Source organism: Crotalus tigris, unplaced genomic scaffold, assembly GCF_016545835.1.
Source record: "Crotalus tigris isolate CLP2741 ecotype Arizona unplaced genomic scaffold, ASM1654583v1 scf7180000021948.665609621:419813, whole genome shotgun sequence".
Lineage (NCBI taxonomy): Eukaryota > Metazoa > Chordata > Lepidosauria > Squamata > Viperidae > Crotalus > Crotalus tigris.
The window spans coordinates 384096-399862 of NW_024098774.1; the positions used below are offsets into that span (position 1 = coordinate 384096).

At 48.0% G+C, this 15767-nt stretch overlaps 1 protein-coding gene across 1 annotated transcript; it reads right to left on the reverse strand.

The window, feature by feature from the left end:
• Positions 1 to 242: 242 nt before the first annotated feature.
• On the reverse strand, positions 243 to 15286 carry PIPOX (pipecolic acid and sarcosine oxidase). The gene is made up of 8 exons (XM_039319036.1): positions 15141 to 15286; positions 14805 to 14953; positions 9539 to 9752; positions 8330 to 8512; positions 5705 to 5857; positions 3928 to 4089; positions 2075 to 2150; positions 243 to 691 (listed from the first exon to the last, which is right to left on the reverse strand). The coding sequence occupies exons 1-8, from the start codon at positions 15258 to 15260 to the stop codon at positions 561 to 563; spliced, it is 1188 nt and encodes a 395-aa protein (XP_039174970.1). The 5' UTR covers positions 15261 to 15286; the 3' UTR covers positions 243 to 560.
• Between the last annotated feature and the right edge of the window lie 481 nt (positions 15287 to 15767).

Below are 15767 nucleotides of genomic sequence, written 5' to 3' on the forward strand. Positions count from 1 at the left end.
CTATAATATTTATAGATCTTCGGGTAGCCCAAATTTACTCTATTACATTACATAGTAGTTATCATATCTAAAATGCACATATTGCTTAGTTAAATACATGCTTATCTTATTTCACAGATATATTTCACAAATATATTCTATTTCTCATCCTAGTACCTCATCAATTAACCAGTGGAACAACCTGCCTCCAGGAGCTGTGAATGCTCCAACACTGGAAGTTTTTAAGAAGAGACTGGACAGCCCTTTGTCTGAAATGGTGTAGGGGCTCCTGCCTGAGCAGGGGGTTGGACTAGATGACCTCCAAGGTCCCTTCCAACTTTACTATATTATTATTATTATTATTATTATTATCATCATCATCATCATCACTTACTAACACATAATATCCCTTATATCTCAAGCCAACTTCCATATTATAATTCAAAATATATTCTAATAGATCTTTGCTTGCCACCCCCAGAAAGCTTTGCTCTCCCCCAGCAGATATGCGGAGATCGTGTCATGGAGCCAGTTCAGATGGACCGTTGTGAAACGTTTTCTCCTCTGCCAAAAAGGGGAGGTCACAAGCTCGCTTTGAGGGGGCCCTGGAAGCGGCTAAGCCGAAAGGGGGTGAGGTCATGAGTGGGAGGCTCCCCCAGACTCAATTCGCACAGGATTTTTCCCACGACCGGTGCAAACTTGAACCCGTGGCCTGTGGAAGAGACAAGAGGGAGAAACTGAGGCATAATTCCCCTCTTCGCTTCCTTTCCCTCTCTTCCCCATTTGATTTACAGACAGTCCCTGACATGCAACCCATTCCTTTAGTGACCATTTTGTGTTGGAACGCCACTGGAAGAAAGCCACGTGACCGTTTTCCAACCAGAGGGTTGGTCTAGAAGACCTCCCAGGTCCCTTCCAACTCTATTATTATTATTGTTGTTGTTGTTGTTGCCGTCATCGTCATCATCATCATCACCGCCATTATTGTTGTTCTTATTATTGTTATTAGTATTATCACCATTACTATTATTATTGTTATTATTGTTATTATCATCACCACCATTATTATTATTGTTATTATCATCATCATCACCACCACCACCATTATTATTATTATTATTATTATTATTATCATTATCATTACTATCATTATTATGGATCATCGCACAGTCAGCCAGATGTTCAGACTAGATTTGGCATTTTGTCTACCTATCGAGTCCTTACCCAGGACCTGGGATAGGCAGATGTGGATGTTTGATGGTATTACAGATATCGTCGCAGGATGGAAGCAGTTCCTAGTAAGGCCGCCTTTTGCAATTGACTAATAGCGAATTTGTCAATGCCAATGGTGTTCAAGTGGTGCTCCAGTTGTTTTGGGATTGCACCCAAGGAGCCTATGACTATTGGTACTACCCTTGCTTGCTTTTGCCACAGTCTTTCTATTTCTATTTGTAGGTCTTTGTATTTTGTTATCTTCTCCAGTTCTTTCTCTTCTATTCTGCTATCTCCAGGCACTGCCACGTCCACTATCCAGACTTTTTTGTCTTTCTTATCGACAATTGTTAAGTCTGGGGTGTTATGTTGCAGGTGCTTGTCTGTTTGAATTCTGAAGTCCCAGAGCAGTTTAATTTTATCATTTTCTATGACTTTCTCTATTTTATGATCCCACCAGTTTTTGCTTACAGGCAAATGATATTTTTTGCAGATCTTCCAATGCACCATTGTTGCTACTTTGTCATGCCGCTGCTTGTAATCAGTCTGTGCAATCTTCTTGCAACAGCTTACCAAGTGGTCCACTGTTTCTTCAGCTTCTTTGCATAGGCGGCACTTACTGTCTGTTGCTGTCTTCTCAATTGTTATTATTATTGTTATTGTTATCATCACCACCACCATTATTATTGTTGTTAATATTATTGTTGTTATTATTATACCATTACTACTACTACTACTACTATTACTACTACTACTACTACTACTACTATTTACATGACAAATAGCTCCTGAACAATAGACTCCAGGATAAATGAGTCCATTTGGGGTGAGTGATCACCCCTCTACTCCATTTCTCTGGCCCTCCCACCCACCCCCAACTTACCTGAAAACCCGGCTCCAATGACAATGTTTTCAAAACGGGGGTGCCGGTCTAGAATAAAGTCTCCATCTGGAGTGTTCTGGAGGGGGGATGGGAAACGGGAGAAAAAAACAAAACAGGTTGTCAGAGGATTTGACAAGTTTAGATTTCCAAGGGGTGGGAGTCAGCTTCTGGGAGTCTGGGGGGGGGGACCCCTGGTACACCATAGATCAGGGGTGGGCAACTAGGCCCACTTTACGACCCGTGGACTACAAAGCCCAGAATTCTTGAGCCAGCCACATTTTGAGCTGGGTGAGCAAAGGGGGGGGGGGGTTGTATTAATGGAGGCAACAGGAGGAGGGGGGGGGCTCTTCTTTTCTAATGGCATCCCTAATCAATCAATCAGTCAGTCAGTCAATCAATCAATCTTTATTGCAGGCACAGACTAGCATAAGGACGGAAAGCGAGCAATAATTTTAAAAGCTACACAATGCAAAGTAATCCTCTATTGACGACCATGTTATATGCTATACATATGTTGTATATAGCGTGTTTTAAATGTGTGTTATGTATGTGTACACTTTGAGGGGAAGCAACTGAATTTCATTTTTAATGGGTGCCATTGTGCCCACAGGAAAAAAATGACAATGAGGTTATCTATCTGTCTGTCTGTCTGCCTATCTGCCTGCCTGCTTTTCTCTCTCTCTCTCTCTCTCTCATCTATCTATCTATCTTTATCTATTATCTATCTGTCTCTCTATTTCTATCTATCTATCTATCTATCTATTATTATCTCTCTCTATCTATCTATCTAATCTCTCTATCTATCTATCTCTATCTCTATTTATCATCTATATCTCTATCATCTATCTATCATTCTCTCTCTCTCTCTCTCTATCTCTATCTATTTATCTACATCTCTATCTATCATTCTCTCTCTCTGTTTCTCTATCTATCTATCTATCTATCTATATTATCTATCTATTCTCTCTCTCTCTCTCTTTCTCTCTCTCTTTTTATCTATCTCTGTTATCTCTCTCCCTATCTCTCTCCCTATCTATCTATCTATCTATCTATCTATCTATCTATCTATCTATCTATCTATCTAATCTCTCTCTATCTATCTATCTCTATCTATTTATCATCTATATCTCTATCATCTATCATCTATCTATCATTCTCTCTCTCTCTCTATCTCTATCTCTATTTATCTACATCTCTATCTATCATCTCTCTATCGTCTATCTATCATTCTCTCTCTGTTTATCTATCTATCTATCTATCTATCTATCTATCATCTATTCTCTCTCTCTCTCTCTTTCTCTCTCTCTTTCTCTATCTCTATTATCTATATATTATCTCTCTCCCTATCTATCTATCTATCTATCTATCTATCTATCTATCTATCTATCTATCATCTATATTATATATCTGTCTGTCTGTCTATCTTTGCTTGTTGGAAGGTTGCAAAATATGGTCACCTGAACCTGGGGACAATGCGACCATCATAAATATGAGTCAGTCGCCAAGCGTCTGAATTTGGATCACGTGACCACGGGGGTTGCTGCAACAGTCGTGTGAAAAACGGTCCTAAGTCGCTTTTTTTCAAGGCTGTTATAACTTGAAACGAAGGAATGAACGGCTGTCAGCTGAGAACTGCCTGTATGAGGTCAAAGTGGTCTGCTGATTATTGAAAAAGTTTTCCTTGTTTTCAAACTTTTCCCGCTAAACATCAGCAGCTCACGAGGTCTGTGCAGGCTTGGGGGTGGGGGTGGGGGCATCGGGGTAAAAGAGACCCCGGGGAGGGAGGTCCAGATTTAAGGGGGAGACAAGGGGCCATGGGGGTCGCTCCCTCCCAGTTCCCCCTCCCTCCTTACCGTGTATAAGCACCATTCTTGGACAGCAGGCTCCGGATCCAGGCCGGGCAGATACTTGCTGACGAAATCCTGCAGGTGCTGGAGGTCGGACACCGGAGCGGAGACCCCACCATGCTGGTCGGGGTTGTCGGGATCCACGGGGGAGCCGTGGTGGTAGCAGACCTGGCGGGAGATGGACAGACGGTCAAGGAATGGCCTTGGGGCTCTCTGAGCTTGGTTGTTTTCTTGCAGATGTTGCGTGACCTAACTAGGAAACATCATCAAGGCTGGATGGGAGGGCAGTGTGCAAAGAGGAGGAGGAGGAGGAGGAGGAGGAGGAGACTGTGGGCTCCTTATTGCCCTCTGAGCTTAGTTGTTTTCTTACAAACGTTTCATGACTCAACTAGGGAACATCATCAGTGCTGGACAGATGTGCAGTGTGGCAGAAGGAGGAGGAGGAGGAGGAGGAGGAGGAGGAAGGGACTGTGGAGTCCTTGGTGGTCTCTGAGCTGAGTGGTTTCCTTGAAGATGTTTCACTAACCCAACTAGGCAACATCATCAGTGCTAGGAGGAGGAAGAAGAAGAGGAAGAAGAAGAAGAAGAAGAAGAGGAAGAGGAAGAAGAAGAAGAAGAAGAAGAAGAAGAAGAAGAAGAAGAAGAAGAAGAAGAAGAAGAAGAAGAAGAAGAAGAAGAAGAAGAAGAAAGAGGAGGGGGGCTGTGGGGTCCTTGGTGCCCTCTGAGCTGGGCTGTTTTCTTGCAGACGTTTCATGACCCAACTAGGTAATATCATCAATGCTAAAAGGGAGGAAGGGAGGGAGGGAGGGAGGAGGAGGAGGAGGAGGAAGAAGAAGAAGAAGAAGAAGAAGAAGAAGAAGAAGAAGAAGAAGAAGAAGAAGAAGAAGAGAAAGAAGAAGAGAAGAAGAAGAAGAAGAAGAAGAAGAAGAAGAAGAGGAAGAGGAAGAGGAAGAAGAAGAGGAAGAGGAAGAGGAAGAAGAAGAAGAAGAAGAAGAAGAAGAAGAAGAAAAAGAAGAAGAAGAAGAGAAAGAAGAAAAGAAGAAGAGAAGAGAAAAAGAAGAAGAAGAAGAAGAGGAAGAGGAAGAAGAAGAGGAAGAAGAAGAAGAAGAAGAAGAAGAGAAGAAGAAGAAGAAGAAGAAGAAGAAGAAGAGGAAGAAGAAGAGAAAGAAGAGAAGAAGAAGAGAAGAGAAGAAGAAGAAGAAGAAGAAGAGGAAGAGAAAGAGGAAGAAAAAGAAGAAGAAGAAGAAGAAGAAAAAGAAGAAGAAGAAGAGAAAGAAGAAGAGAAGAAGAAGAGAAGAGAAGAAGAAGAAGAAGAAGAGGAAGAGGAAGAAGAAGAGGAAGAAGAAGAGAAGAAGAAGAAGAAGAAGAAGAAGAAGAAGAAGAGGAAGAGGAAGAAGAAGAAGAAGAAGAAGAAGAAGAAGAAGAAGAAGAAGAAGAAGAAGAAGAAGAACCACAACAACAACAACAACAACAACAACAACTGTGGAGTCCTTGATGCTCTCTGAGCTTGATTTTTTTGTCACAGACGTTTCATGACCCAGCTAGGTAACATCATCAATGCTAGACGGGAGTGCGCTGGGCGAAGAGGAGGAGGAGGGGGGGCAAAGGAGGACTCTGGGGTCCTGGATGGTCTCTGGAATAAGGCTTGAGTAAGTCGCTGGTGCTGATCTGTTGCGCCTGGCCTTTTCCCTCTGGCGGCCAAGATGCCGCCACCTGTCAGGTGCCGCTTGACCCCCAGGTGAAACCACCGGGCAGACCCCTCCCCAATTCCCCTCCTGCTCACCTTGATCAGATCCGGATACTCGCCAGTCCGCAAGCCGTAGAAGTGGTGGTCGTCTCGGTTGAGGCCGACGCCCAGGAAGCACGGAGGAAGCCCCGGGAGACCCCGGGGGCCGGGCACCTTCGCCCGCAGGTAGCAAACTCGGACACGCAGCGGCTGAAAGGGAGAAAGGGGGGCTCAGAAAGGGGGGGGAGTCACACCTCAGCATCCCCTTCACTGGCCCTCGGAGCGGGACACGGGTGCGGGACACGCCTGGCACCGCAGGGATCGACCTCGGCAAGGCCAACTCAACTCTGCCAGCTCGCTTGGCTGGCATTGGCTGCGTTGCAATCCTGCGATGGTCCTGCAAACTGGCACCGTTCGCTTAGTGACGGTTCAAAGTTACGACAGCGCCGTAAAAAATAAAAAGGGACTTGGGAGCGTTTTCCAGACTTACGACCGTCGCAGCCACGTGATCAAAATTTGGACACTTGGCAACTGATTCACGTGTATGACGGCTGCAATGTCCTGGGGGGTCACGTGATCCCCTTTTGCAACCGGATTCGCTTAATGACCGTGTTTCTAACTTAAGTGACTCACTTAACAACTGTGGCACGAAAGGTCCTAAAATGGGGCAAAACTCACTTAACGACTGACTCACAGAGCAGTGGTAAGGAGTATCCAACCTTGGGAAGTTTTAAGACGTGTGGACTTCAACTCCCAGAATTCCCCAGCTAGCATGGATACCCCTGGTATAAGCTCTCCTGCTGGAATAATGGAATAACAGAGCTGGAAGGGACCTTGGAGGTCATCTAGTCCAACCCCCTGCTCAGGCAGGAAACCCTATCCCATTTCAGACAAAGGGCTGTCCGGTCTCTTCTTTAAAACTTCCAGTGTTGGAGCATCCACAACCTCTGGAGGCAAGGAGTTCCACTGGTTAATTGTCCTCACTGTCAGGAAGTTTCTCCTTAATTCTAGGTTGCTTGCTTCCTTCCTTCCTTCCTTCCTTCCTTCCTTCCTTCCTTCCTTCCTTCCTTCCTTCCTTCCTTCCTCCTTCCTTCCTCCCTCCCTCCCTCCCTCCTTCCCTCCCTCCTATAGAATAATAGAATAACAGACATGGAAGGGGACCTTGGAGGTCATCTAGTCCAACCCCCTGCTCAGGCAGAAGACCCCGTACCATTCCAGACAAGTGGCTGTCCAGTCTCTTCTTAAAACTCCAGTGTTGAGCATGGGGTTGGACTAGAATAGGGCTTTTCAACCTTTTCACCCATTGTGCCAATTTTAGGATACGGCAACATCCGAGGACCACCAGTTGCCTAGCAAGGTGTCAAAAACCTGATGACCCCCCCCCCAAAAAAGGAAAAAAGTGATAAAGAGCAGGTAGTCCTCGACTTACAACAGTTCACTTAGTGACTGTTCGAAGTGACAATGGCCATGAAAAAAGTGCCCCCCAAGCCACAGCCGAGCAAGACACCTGCCTGCCCACCTGGCCGCGCTCTTCCTCCTGTCCGAGGTTTTCATGGTTGTGAGCATTTCTGTTGAGGATTGGCAGCGGGGATGGAGTGGGGGGTGTTTGGTTTTTATTCCCCCCGTCTGCTGGGTGGTTGCAGCAGGTTTTGGTCCCTTCACATGACCCCGGGATACTGTGACCGTCATAAATATGAATCGGTTGCCAAGCATCTGAATATAAATCACAAGACTCTGGAGATGCTGCAACATTCCAGCTGATCGGTGCTGCTTCTGGGCTCAGCAGAAAAGTCAGGATCAGTGCTGCTTTCCGGCTGATTGGTGCTTCTTTAGGGCTCAGCAGAAGCACCAGGATCAGCGCAGAGCTCCAGCTGGAGCCTGGCACTGATCCTGGCGCTGATCCTGGCGCTTCTGCTGAGCCCTGACAGCCCTGCAGCTCCAGCCGTCTCTCGCTCAGGCTTGTGCGGTGCTGCCACCGGTTCAGCTCATTCCCCTCCCCTGCTATCCCTTTTCTAGGATGTTCGCGTGCCACCTGCCAGGGGCCAATGGACCACAGGTGGTACCCGTACCACTGATTGAAAAGCCCTGGACTAGATGACCTCCAAAGTCCCTTACCAACTCTTTTATTCTGTAATTGTAAAAACACCGTCGGCTGACCATTCGCTTTTCAGTCTGGAGCATCTCCCCCCCCCCTGCATATTTTTCATAAGTCATAAATCACTTTTTTTCATTGCCATTGTAACTTGGAACGGCTGCTAAATGAACCATTTGTTAAGTCGAGGACTCCCTGTATTTTTATTTTTTTTACCGACATTGGAAACAATGACATCGGACTAGTCCTCGCAGTTACGAGTATCCCCACGCTTGTGTGATCAAAATTCACACCCTTAGCAACTGACTTGTATTTACGACGGGGGCAGTGATTCCCCCTTTGGCGACCGTCCGACCCGCCAAGTCGATGGGGAAAGCTGGATTCACTTAACGACCGGGTGACTAACTTAGTCCGCACAGGCGTTCATTTAGTGACGGTGGTGAGGAAGGTTGTAAAGCGGAGCAAAACCCACTTAACGACTATCTCGCTTTGCCATGAAATTTGGGGCGCTGATACTCCTTAAGGGATGCCTTGCGCCCCAATTATTGCCTGACCCCCCCATCTTCTTTGGGGGGGCGTCCCCTACTTACCTGAAGAGGCAGCTGCAGCCCCAACGGAGCCAGGAGCTGATTGGTCCATGCACCGGCTGTGACCACTAGGCGTTTGGCCCGGTACTTCCCTCGGTCGGTTTTCACTGTGACCACTGACCCCGGCAGGATTTGTAGCACCTTCTCTCCGTCCCTCAAGACCCCTTCGTGCCTCTGAAAGAGGTCCTGGGGGGGGACACAAAAAGAGATCAGTCACCCCCCCCCCAGTTTTCGCTTGCGCCCAGCGGCGGCCACTACACCCCCGGTGGACATTTGCACGCTCTACGGCTCAGGTGAGGAATCGGTGCTTAATGCACGGGGCAGTGCAGCGGGGTGCAGCTTTCCTGGGGGGGGGGAATACCCCTGCCCCCGAAGACCAGGCTGGGGAGTGGAATCCGGACAGGGCCTGAGTTCGAATGTCGGAGGTGTGCCGGTCAGTGTTGCTCGTGCAAGGAGGCCGGTGGAGAAGGGGAGGTGCAAAAGGCAGAAATGGAATCAAAGCCATCCTGAAAGAGCATCCCTTCTCTGCCTTGGAGACTTTTCTTTCTTTCTTTCTTTCTTTCTTTCTTTCTTTCTTTCTTTCTTTCTTTCTTTCTTTCTCTCTTTCTCTCTCTCTTTTTCTTTCATTTTATTTCCTTCCTTCCTTCATCTATCTATCTATCTATCCATCCATCTATCTATCTATCTATCTATCTATCTATCTATCTATCTATCTATCATCTATCTATCTACATACCCACCCACCCACCCACCCACCACCTACCTACCTACCTACCTACCTACCTACCTACCTACCTACCTACCTATCTATCTATCTACATACCCACCCACCCACCTACATCTATCTATCTATCTATCTATCTATCTATCTATCTATCTATCTATCTATCTATCTATCTATCTATCTACATACCCACCCACCCACCCACCCACCCACCTACATCTATCTATCTATCTATCTATCTATCTATCTATCTATCTATCTATCTATCTATCTATCTATCTATCTATCTATCCATCCATCCATCCATCCATCCATCCATCCATCCATCCATCTCCCCTTCATTATTTTAGTATCCATATCTGCAGTGCCAGGGTCCTAAGTGTGACCCATAGACAAGGGGGCTCTTTTGTCCAAAGAGTTCACTAGGGAAGAAGAAAAAGGGGGGCATTTCCCTTCACCTGCCCCCCCCAAACACCCACAGTTGCTACCTGCACAGCTCGGAGTGCCTTGCTGGCATACAAGACGCCTGCTGTGGGGTCCGTCATGGCCATCTCCTCGCCGTACGGGTGGATCCCTGGGAACCGCTCAGCCAACTGCTGGGGACTCAAGAGGTTGCTGGGCAAACAGTGGCGCTCCATGGTCTGCCTGTAGCTTTGGAATTCGGGGTTCTCTGGGTGCCCCACCACCAGGGCGAGGTTTGGCCTGCGGCAGAGGGGGTGTGTGATTGTGGCAGGCCCCCGTTTTGGTGCCCCTGGGCAGCAGGATGGGGCAGACGGGCCCCGGGGCAGAGGGGCTGCAGAAGGACGATCAGAGCTGGAAGGGACCTTGGAGGTCTTCTAGTCCAGCCCCCTGCTGGAGCAGCAGACCCTATACCACGCGTGCCTGGCTGAGGACTTCTGGGAGTTGAAGTCCACCAGTCATCAAAGGGCCAAGTTGGAAGACCCCTGGACTTCAACTCCCAGAATTCCTCAGCTAGGCACTTTGGCTGAGGAATTCTGGGAGTTGAAGTCCACAAGGCATGAAAGGGTCAAGTTGGAAGACCCCTGGACTTCAACTCCCAGAATTCCTCAGCTAGGCACGCTGGCTGAGGAATTCTGGGAGTTGAAGTCCACAAGGCATGAAAGGGCCAAGTTGGAAGACCCCTGGACTTCAACTCCCAGAATTCCTCAGCTAGGCACGTTGGCTGAGGAATTCTGGGAGTTGAAGTCCACAAGGCATCAAAGGGCCAAGTTGGAAGACCCCTGCCCTATACAGATGTTGAGACTTTGGAGGGAAAGTGCAGAGAAGAGCAACCAAGATGATCAAAGTCCTGGAGACTGAAACCAGAGGAAGAACGGCTGCAGGATTTGGGAATGGCCAGTCTAGAGAAAAGAAGGACTAGGGGGGACGTGATAGCCGTATTTCAGTATTTGAGGGGCTTCCACAAGGAGGAGGGGGTCAAGCCCCCACCCCAGCCAGAACAGGAAGGCCAACTGAATGCTTTGGGACAAAGCCTTTGCCTAACCAGACGGATGGCTGCCTGCCTCTGGATAAACCTGCCGGATGGAAAAATCATTAAGATGGCCATTTCCTTAATGGCTTTTAGGGAATTGCAATGGAGGGACAAATCAGAATGGGAATAGAGCTGGAAGGGACCTTGGAGATCTTCTAGTCCAGCCCCCAGCCCCAGCCCCTGCTCAAGCAGGAGACCCTGGCCTAGACCATTCCAGATGAGTGGCTGTCCAGTCTCTTCAAAACCTCTAAGACAGCGGTTCTCAGTCTGTGGGTCGGGACCCCATTTGGGGTCGAACGACCATTTCACGGGGGTCGCCAAACAACGCAGTCCGCCATTTTCCCCCCCTTTTCCTCAGCTGTGCTGCTCCCTTTTATTCTATTGGCTTTTGAAAGCCAATAGAATAGACTCTCTTGGATAGAGTCTAATTCTATTGGCTTTCAAAAGCCAATAGGAATTGTCCAGGCTGTCTCTGCCCTGCTGAGCCCGCCAGAAGTCCCATTCTGCAAATGGTGCTGCACCAGTTGAGTAGTCCTCGACTTACGACCGGTTGAGTAGTCCTCGACTTACGACCGGTTGGGGATCACAGCATTAAAAAGGTTGAGAACCACTGCTCTAAGAGAGGGGGGGTACACAAGGAAAGTAAAGGGAGATCAACAACTTTGGCAATGCTAGAAGAGAGGGTGGATTCTGGGGGGGGGGGAAGGAAGAGGAAGAGGAGGAGAACTGTGGGGTCCTGGGTGCTCTCTGAGCTGGGTGGATTTTTGGAGACGTTTTATGACCCAACTAGGTAACATCATCAGTGCTAGAAGGGAGGAGGAAGAGGAGGAGGAGGAGGAGGAGGAGGAGGAAGAGGGGAATGACTATGGAGTCCTTGGTGCTCTCTGAGCAGAGTAGTTTCCTTGCAGACGTTTTATGACCCAACTAGGGAACATCATCAGGGATAGAAGGGACGAGGAGGAAGACTGTGGGGTCCTTGGTGCTCTCTGAGCTTGGTGGCTTCCTTGCAGACAGAAACCACCCAACTAACCCACAAGCAAAGCTGATCTAGAGAAACATCCTGGCACGCTTCGTTCATGCTTGCAACATGACACCAACCCATGTCAGAGATCACGGGGTGGTGGTGGGAGGTTCTGGTGACTTGCATAACCAGGTCAGGGGGAGGCCACGTAGCTGCCTTTGGCACCCGGTCCAGAGTTCAGTTACACTTTGTGCATTTGGCAAGGCTGTGTCTGTGTGTGTGTGTCTTTGTGTGTGTGTGTGTATGTGTGCTGCCCCCACCTGCTTGCTTAGCCACAGCTCTGTGCATTGGGTGACTCCTCCCCACCTCGAGTCCCTGAATTCACCCATTCTCTCTCTCTCTCTCTCTCTCTCACACACACACACACACACACACCCATCCTTTGGTGGGAGACAATGGCCCCTTCACAGGAACTGGCACCAGTTTCTTGTTATTGCCTTGACCCTTAATGCTCTAGCAGTTTGGGTTGTGCTTCATCCATCCTTTTAGTATATGATTGACAGCTGTACAGAATCGGCTGAATTCTAAATAAATAAATAAATAAAGTTTTGGGCATACAGTCTTTCTGTGTGTGTATGTGTGTGTGTGTGTGCGCGCGGGGGGGCTAGTACACAACACATGCCAGGTTTGTTTTAAAGGCCCAAAGAGTATCCTAACGAAGAGGCAAGCCTTTGCTTGTGGATCCCTAGTTGGGTCATGAAACATCTTTTAAGAAAAGCACCAAACTCAGAGAGCATCGAGGACCTATTATTATTAATTATTATTATTATGGATCATCGCACAGTCAGCCAGATGTTCAGACTGGATTTGGCGTTTTTGTCTACCTATCGAGTCCTTACCCAGGACCTGAGATAGGCAGATGTGGATGTTTGATGGTATTACAGGTATCGTCGCAGGATGGAAGCAGTTCCTAGTAAGGCCGCCTTTTGCAATTGACTAATAGCGAATTTGTCAATGCCAATGGTGTTCAAGTGGTGCTCCAGTTGTTTTGGGATTGCACCCAAGGAGCCTATGACTATTGGTACTACCCTTGCTGGCTTTTGCCACAGTCTTTCTATTTCTATTTGTAGATCTTTGTATTTTGTTATCTTCTCCAGTTCTTTCTCTTCTATTCTGTTGTCTCCAGGCACTGCCACGTCCACTATCCAGACTTTTTTGTCTTTCTTATCGACAATTGTTAAGTCTGGGGTGTTATGTTGCAGGTGCTTGTCTGTTTGAATTCTGAAGTCCCAGAGCAGTTTAATTTTATCATTTTCTATGACTTTCTCTATTTTATGATCCCACCAGTTTGTGCTTACAGGCAAATTATATTTTTTGCAGATCTTCCAATGCACCATTGTTGCTACTTTGTCATGCCGCTGCTTGTAGTCAGTCTGTGCAATCTTCTTGCAACAGCTTACCAGGTGGTCCACTGTTTCTTCAGCTTCTTTGCATAGGCGACACTTACTGTCTGTTGCTGTCTTCTCAATTTTGACTTTATATGCATTTGTCCTTAAGGCTTGGTCTTGTGCAGCCAGAATTAGTCCCTCGGTCTCCTTCTTCAATTTTCCTGCTCTTAGCCATTGCCAGGTCTTGTTATTATCTGTTTTCCCAGCTATTTTTTTTAATGTATTGGCCATGTAGTGCTTTGTCTTCCCATGCCTCTATTCTGTTCTTCATTTGGTCTTTCTTGTAGGCCCGTTTGGTCTCTCCAGTAGTTAGTAAGCCTTCCTGATATACTAATTTCAGTGCATCTTCATCATTGTTCTTCAGATATTCTTCCAAAGCCATTTTTTCTTCTTCAACCATCTGATGTACTTGTAGCATTCCACGCCCACCTTTTTGCCTTGGTAGATAAAGTCTATCAATGTCACTGCGTGGATGAAGGGCGTGATTCATTGTCATTATTTTTCTGGTCTGCCTATCCATTGCTTTTAGTTCTGCTTGAGTCCAGTCCACTATTCCAGCTGTGTACCTAATAACTGGGATTGCCCAGGGGTTGATTGCCTTTATGGTATTTCCTCCATTGAGTTTGGATTTTAAGATCTTCTTCACTCTCTTCATGTATTCACCTCTAATCTTTTTCTTGACTTCAGTGTGCTTGATGTTGTCAGCTTGAAGATACCCAAGTATTTGTAGTACTCTTCCTCATCCAGACTCTTAATGTTATTTTCGTGGGGCATCTTGATTCCTTCAGTTTTCACTATTTTTCCTTGTTTGATAGTAAGTGTGTCACATTTGTCCAAGCCAAACTCCATTACAATATCTTGGCTATATATACGGACAGTGTTGAGCAGTGATTCTATTTCAGATGATGTTTTTCCATACAGCTTCAGATCATCCATGTAAAGGAGATGGGATAGTCTGGTAGATGTTTTTGATGTTTGATAGCCATGTCCTGAGTTATTCAGTATTGTTGATAGAGGAAACGGTGCAATAACAAATAGTAATGGTGACAGTGAATCTCCTTGAAATATTTCTCTCTTATTATTATTATTATGGATCATCGCACAGTCAGCCAGATGTTCAGACTGGATTTGGCATTTTGTCTACCTATCGAGTCCTTACCCATGACCTGATTATTATTATTATTATTATTATTAGTAGTAGTAGTAGTAGTAGTATTAGTATTATTAGTATTCTATTAGTAGTAGTATTAGTGTTATATTATTAGTAGTATTAGCAGTATTAGTAGTAGTATTAGTAGTGGTATTAGTATTCTTATATTATTATTATTATTATAGTAGTATCAGTATTATATTATTATTATCATGATCATAATCATTATCATTATCATCATCATTATTATTATTATTCCTCCTTCTCCTACACTCCACAAACCCCATACCCTTCTAGCCCTGATGATGTTCCCTAGTTGGCTCATGAAACGTCTGCAAGGAAACCACCCAGCGCAGAGACCACCAAGGACCCCTTATTTCAACCCTGAGTTACAAAGATTCTCCTTTATTGATTGAAAGCTGCCGTTCTCCAAGAGAGAGCTCTCTGGGCATGTGCAGACGGCTGATCTCATCTCCCCCTCCCCCCCTCCAAGCTCTGCCTATTGGAAAGCAAGTCCAGAAGCCCCTTGGCCCCCTTTATTGGCTTGGAAACCTCTCCGGGGCTCAGTTGGGTGCCTTCAGCGTAGCTCGAGATGGGCGTGGTCCGGCGCAGCGAAGCGCAGACCCGGAGGCTCCCTAGAGGTCATCCAGCCTCACCCGCTCCCCAGCCTCCGCCGGGAGACTCACCTGCCGCCCCTCCTCACCTGTGCAGCTGAGCGCCGGCCTCCGCCTCCAGCTGAGCCCAGAGCCGCTTGGCTTCGGCCATGAGGGCCAGGTAGATGTCCTGCGGGTAGGCGCTGCGGCTGATCCGGCTTTGGCCGTGGGAGCTTCCGCGGGTGTGGGGCAGCGGGAACTGCGGGGGCGAGGAGCGGAGGTCGTCTCCGGACACTTTCCGGGAGGGAGGCTGCAGGAGGCTGCCCTCCCGCCCCGTAGCCCCCCTCCCCCGGCTTGCCCACCCAGGCTCCAGCCCCCTCCCCCCTCCCGGGCTCGGCCCGGCCAGCGCTGCAGGCAGGAGTCCGTCCGGGCAGGGGCGCCGCTACCTGGTCCAGCAGGAGGGTCTTCAGCCGGCGGCGGGCCAGCTGGTAGGCAGCGCAGGAGCCCTGGATCCCGGCGCCCAGCACCAGGGCGTCGAAGGGCCGGCCGTCCCCCCCGGCAGCCATGGCTCCTCCGCCGCTCTCCTCCCCGGGACGGGGGCGGGGGGGGCGAGGCAAAGTCCAGCGGGCTTGGACCCCGGCCCAGGTCCTCCCCCGCTTGGCCGGAGGGGCACCGTCGGGTGAATCGCGAGGGCCGAAGCAAGACAACGAAGGATCCTGGCTCAGCTGAAAGTGGGGTGGGGGTTTTTTGGGGGGGGTGGGGGTTTTTTGGGGTGGGGGCGTCGGGACTTCTTCCCCGGTTCTTCCTCAAACTCAGCAGCAGCTCAGCAGCCTCAGGGAGAGAAGAAGCAAAAGGGAACTCGGGGCGGGGGGGGAGGGGGGGAGAAACTTTCTAAGAGTGAGAACCGTTTTTGCCTCCAGACGTTGTGGATGCTTCAACTTCTGGAGGCTTTAAAGAAGAGACTGGACAATCCCTTGTCTGGAATGGGATAGGATAGGGTCTCCGGCTTGAGCAGGGGGCTGGACTGGATGACCTCGGAGGTCCCCTTCCAACTCTAGGATTCAAGGATTCAA

Coding starts and splice junctions, on each gene's coding strand:
- PIPOX (XM_039319036.1), bottom strand. CDS start 15,260: ATGGCTGCCGGGGGGGACGGCCGGCCCTTCGACGCCCTGGTGCTGGGC. Junction 8,513..9,538: donor AGGCACTCCGAGCTGTGCAG/GTAGCAACTGTG, acceptor GTCCCCCCCCAG/GACCTCTTTCAGAGGCACGA. Junction 2,151..3,927: donor AAGAATGGTGCTTATACACG/GTAAGGAGGGAG, acceptor TCCCCCCTCCAG/AACACTCCAGATGGAGACTT.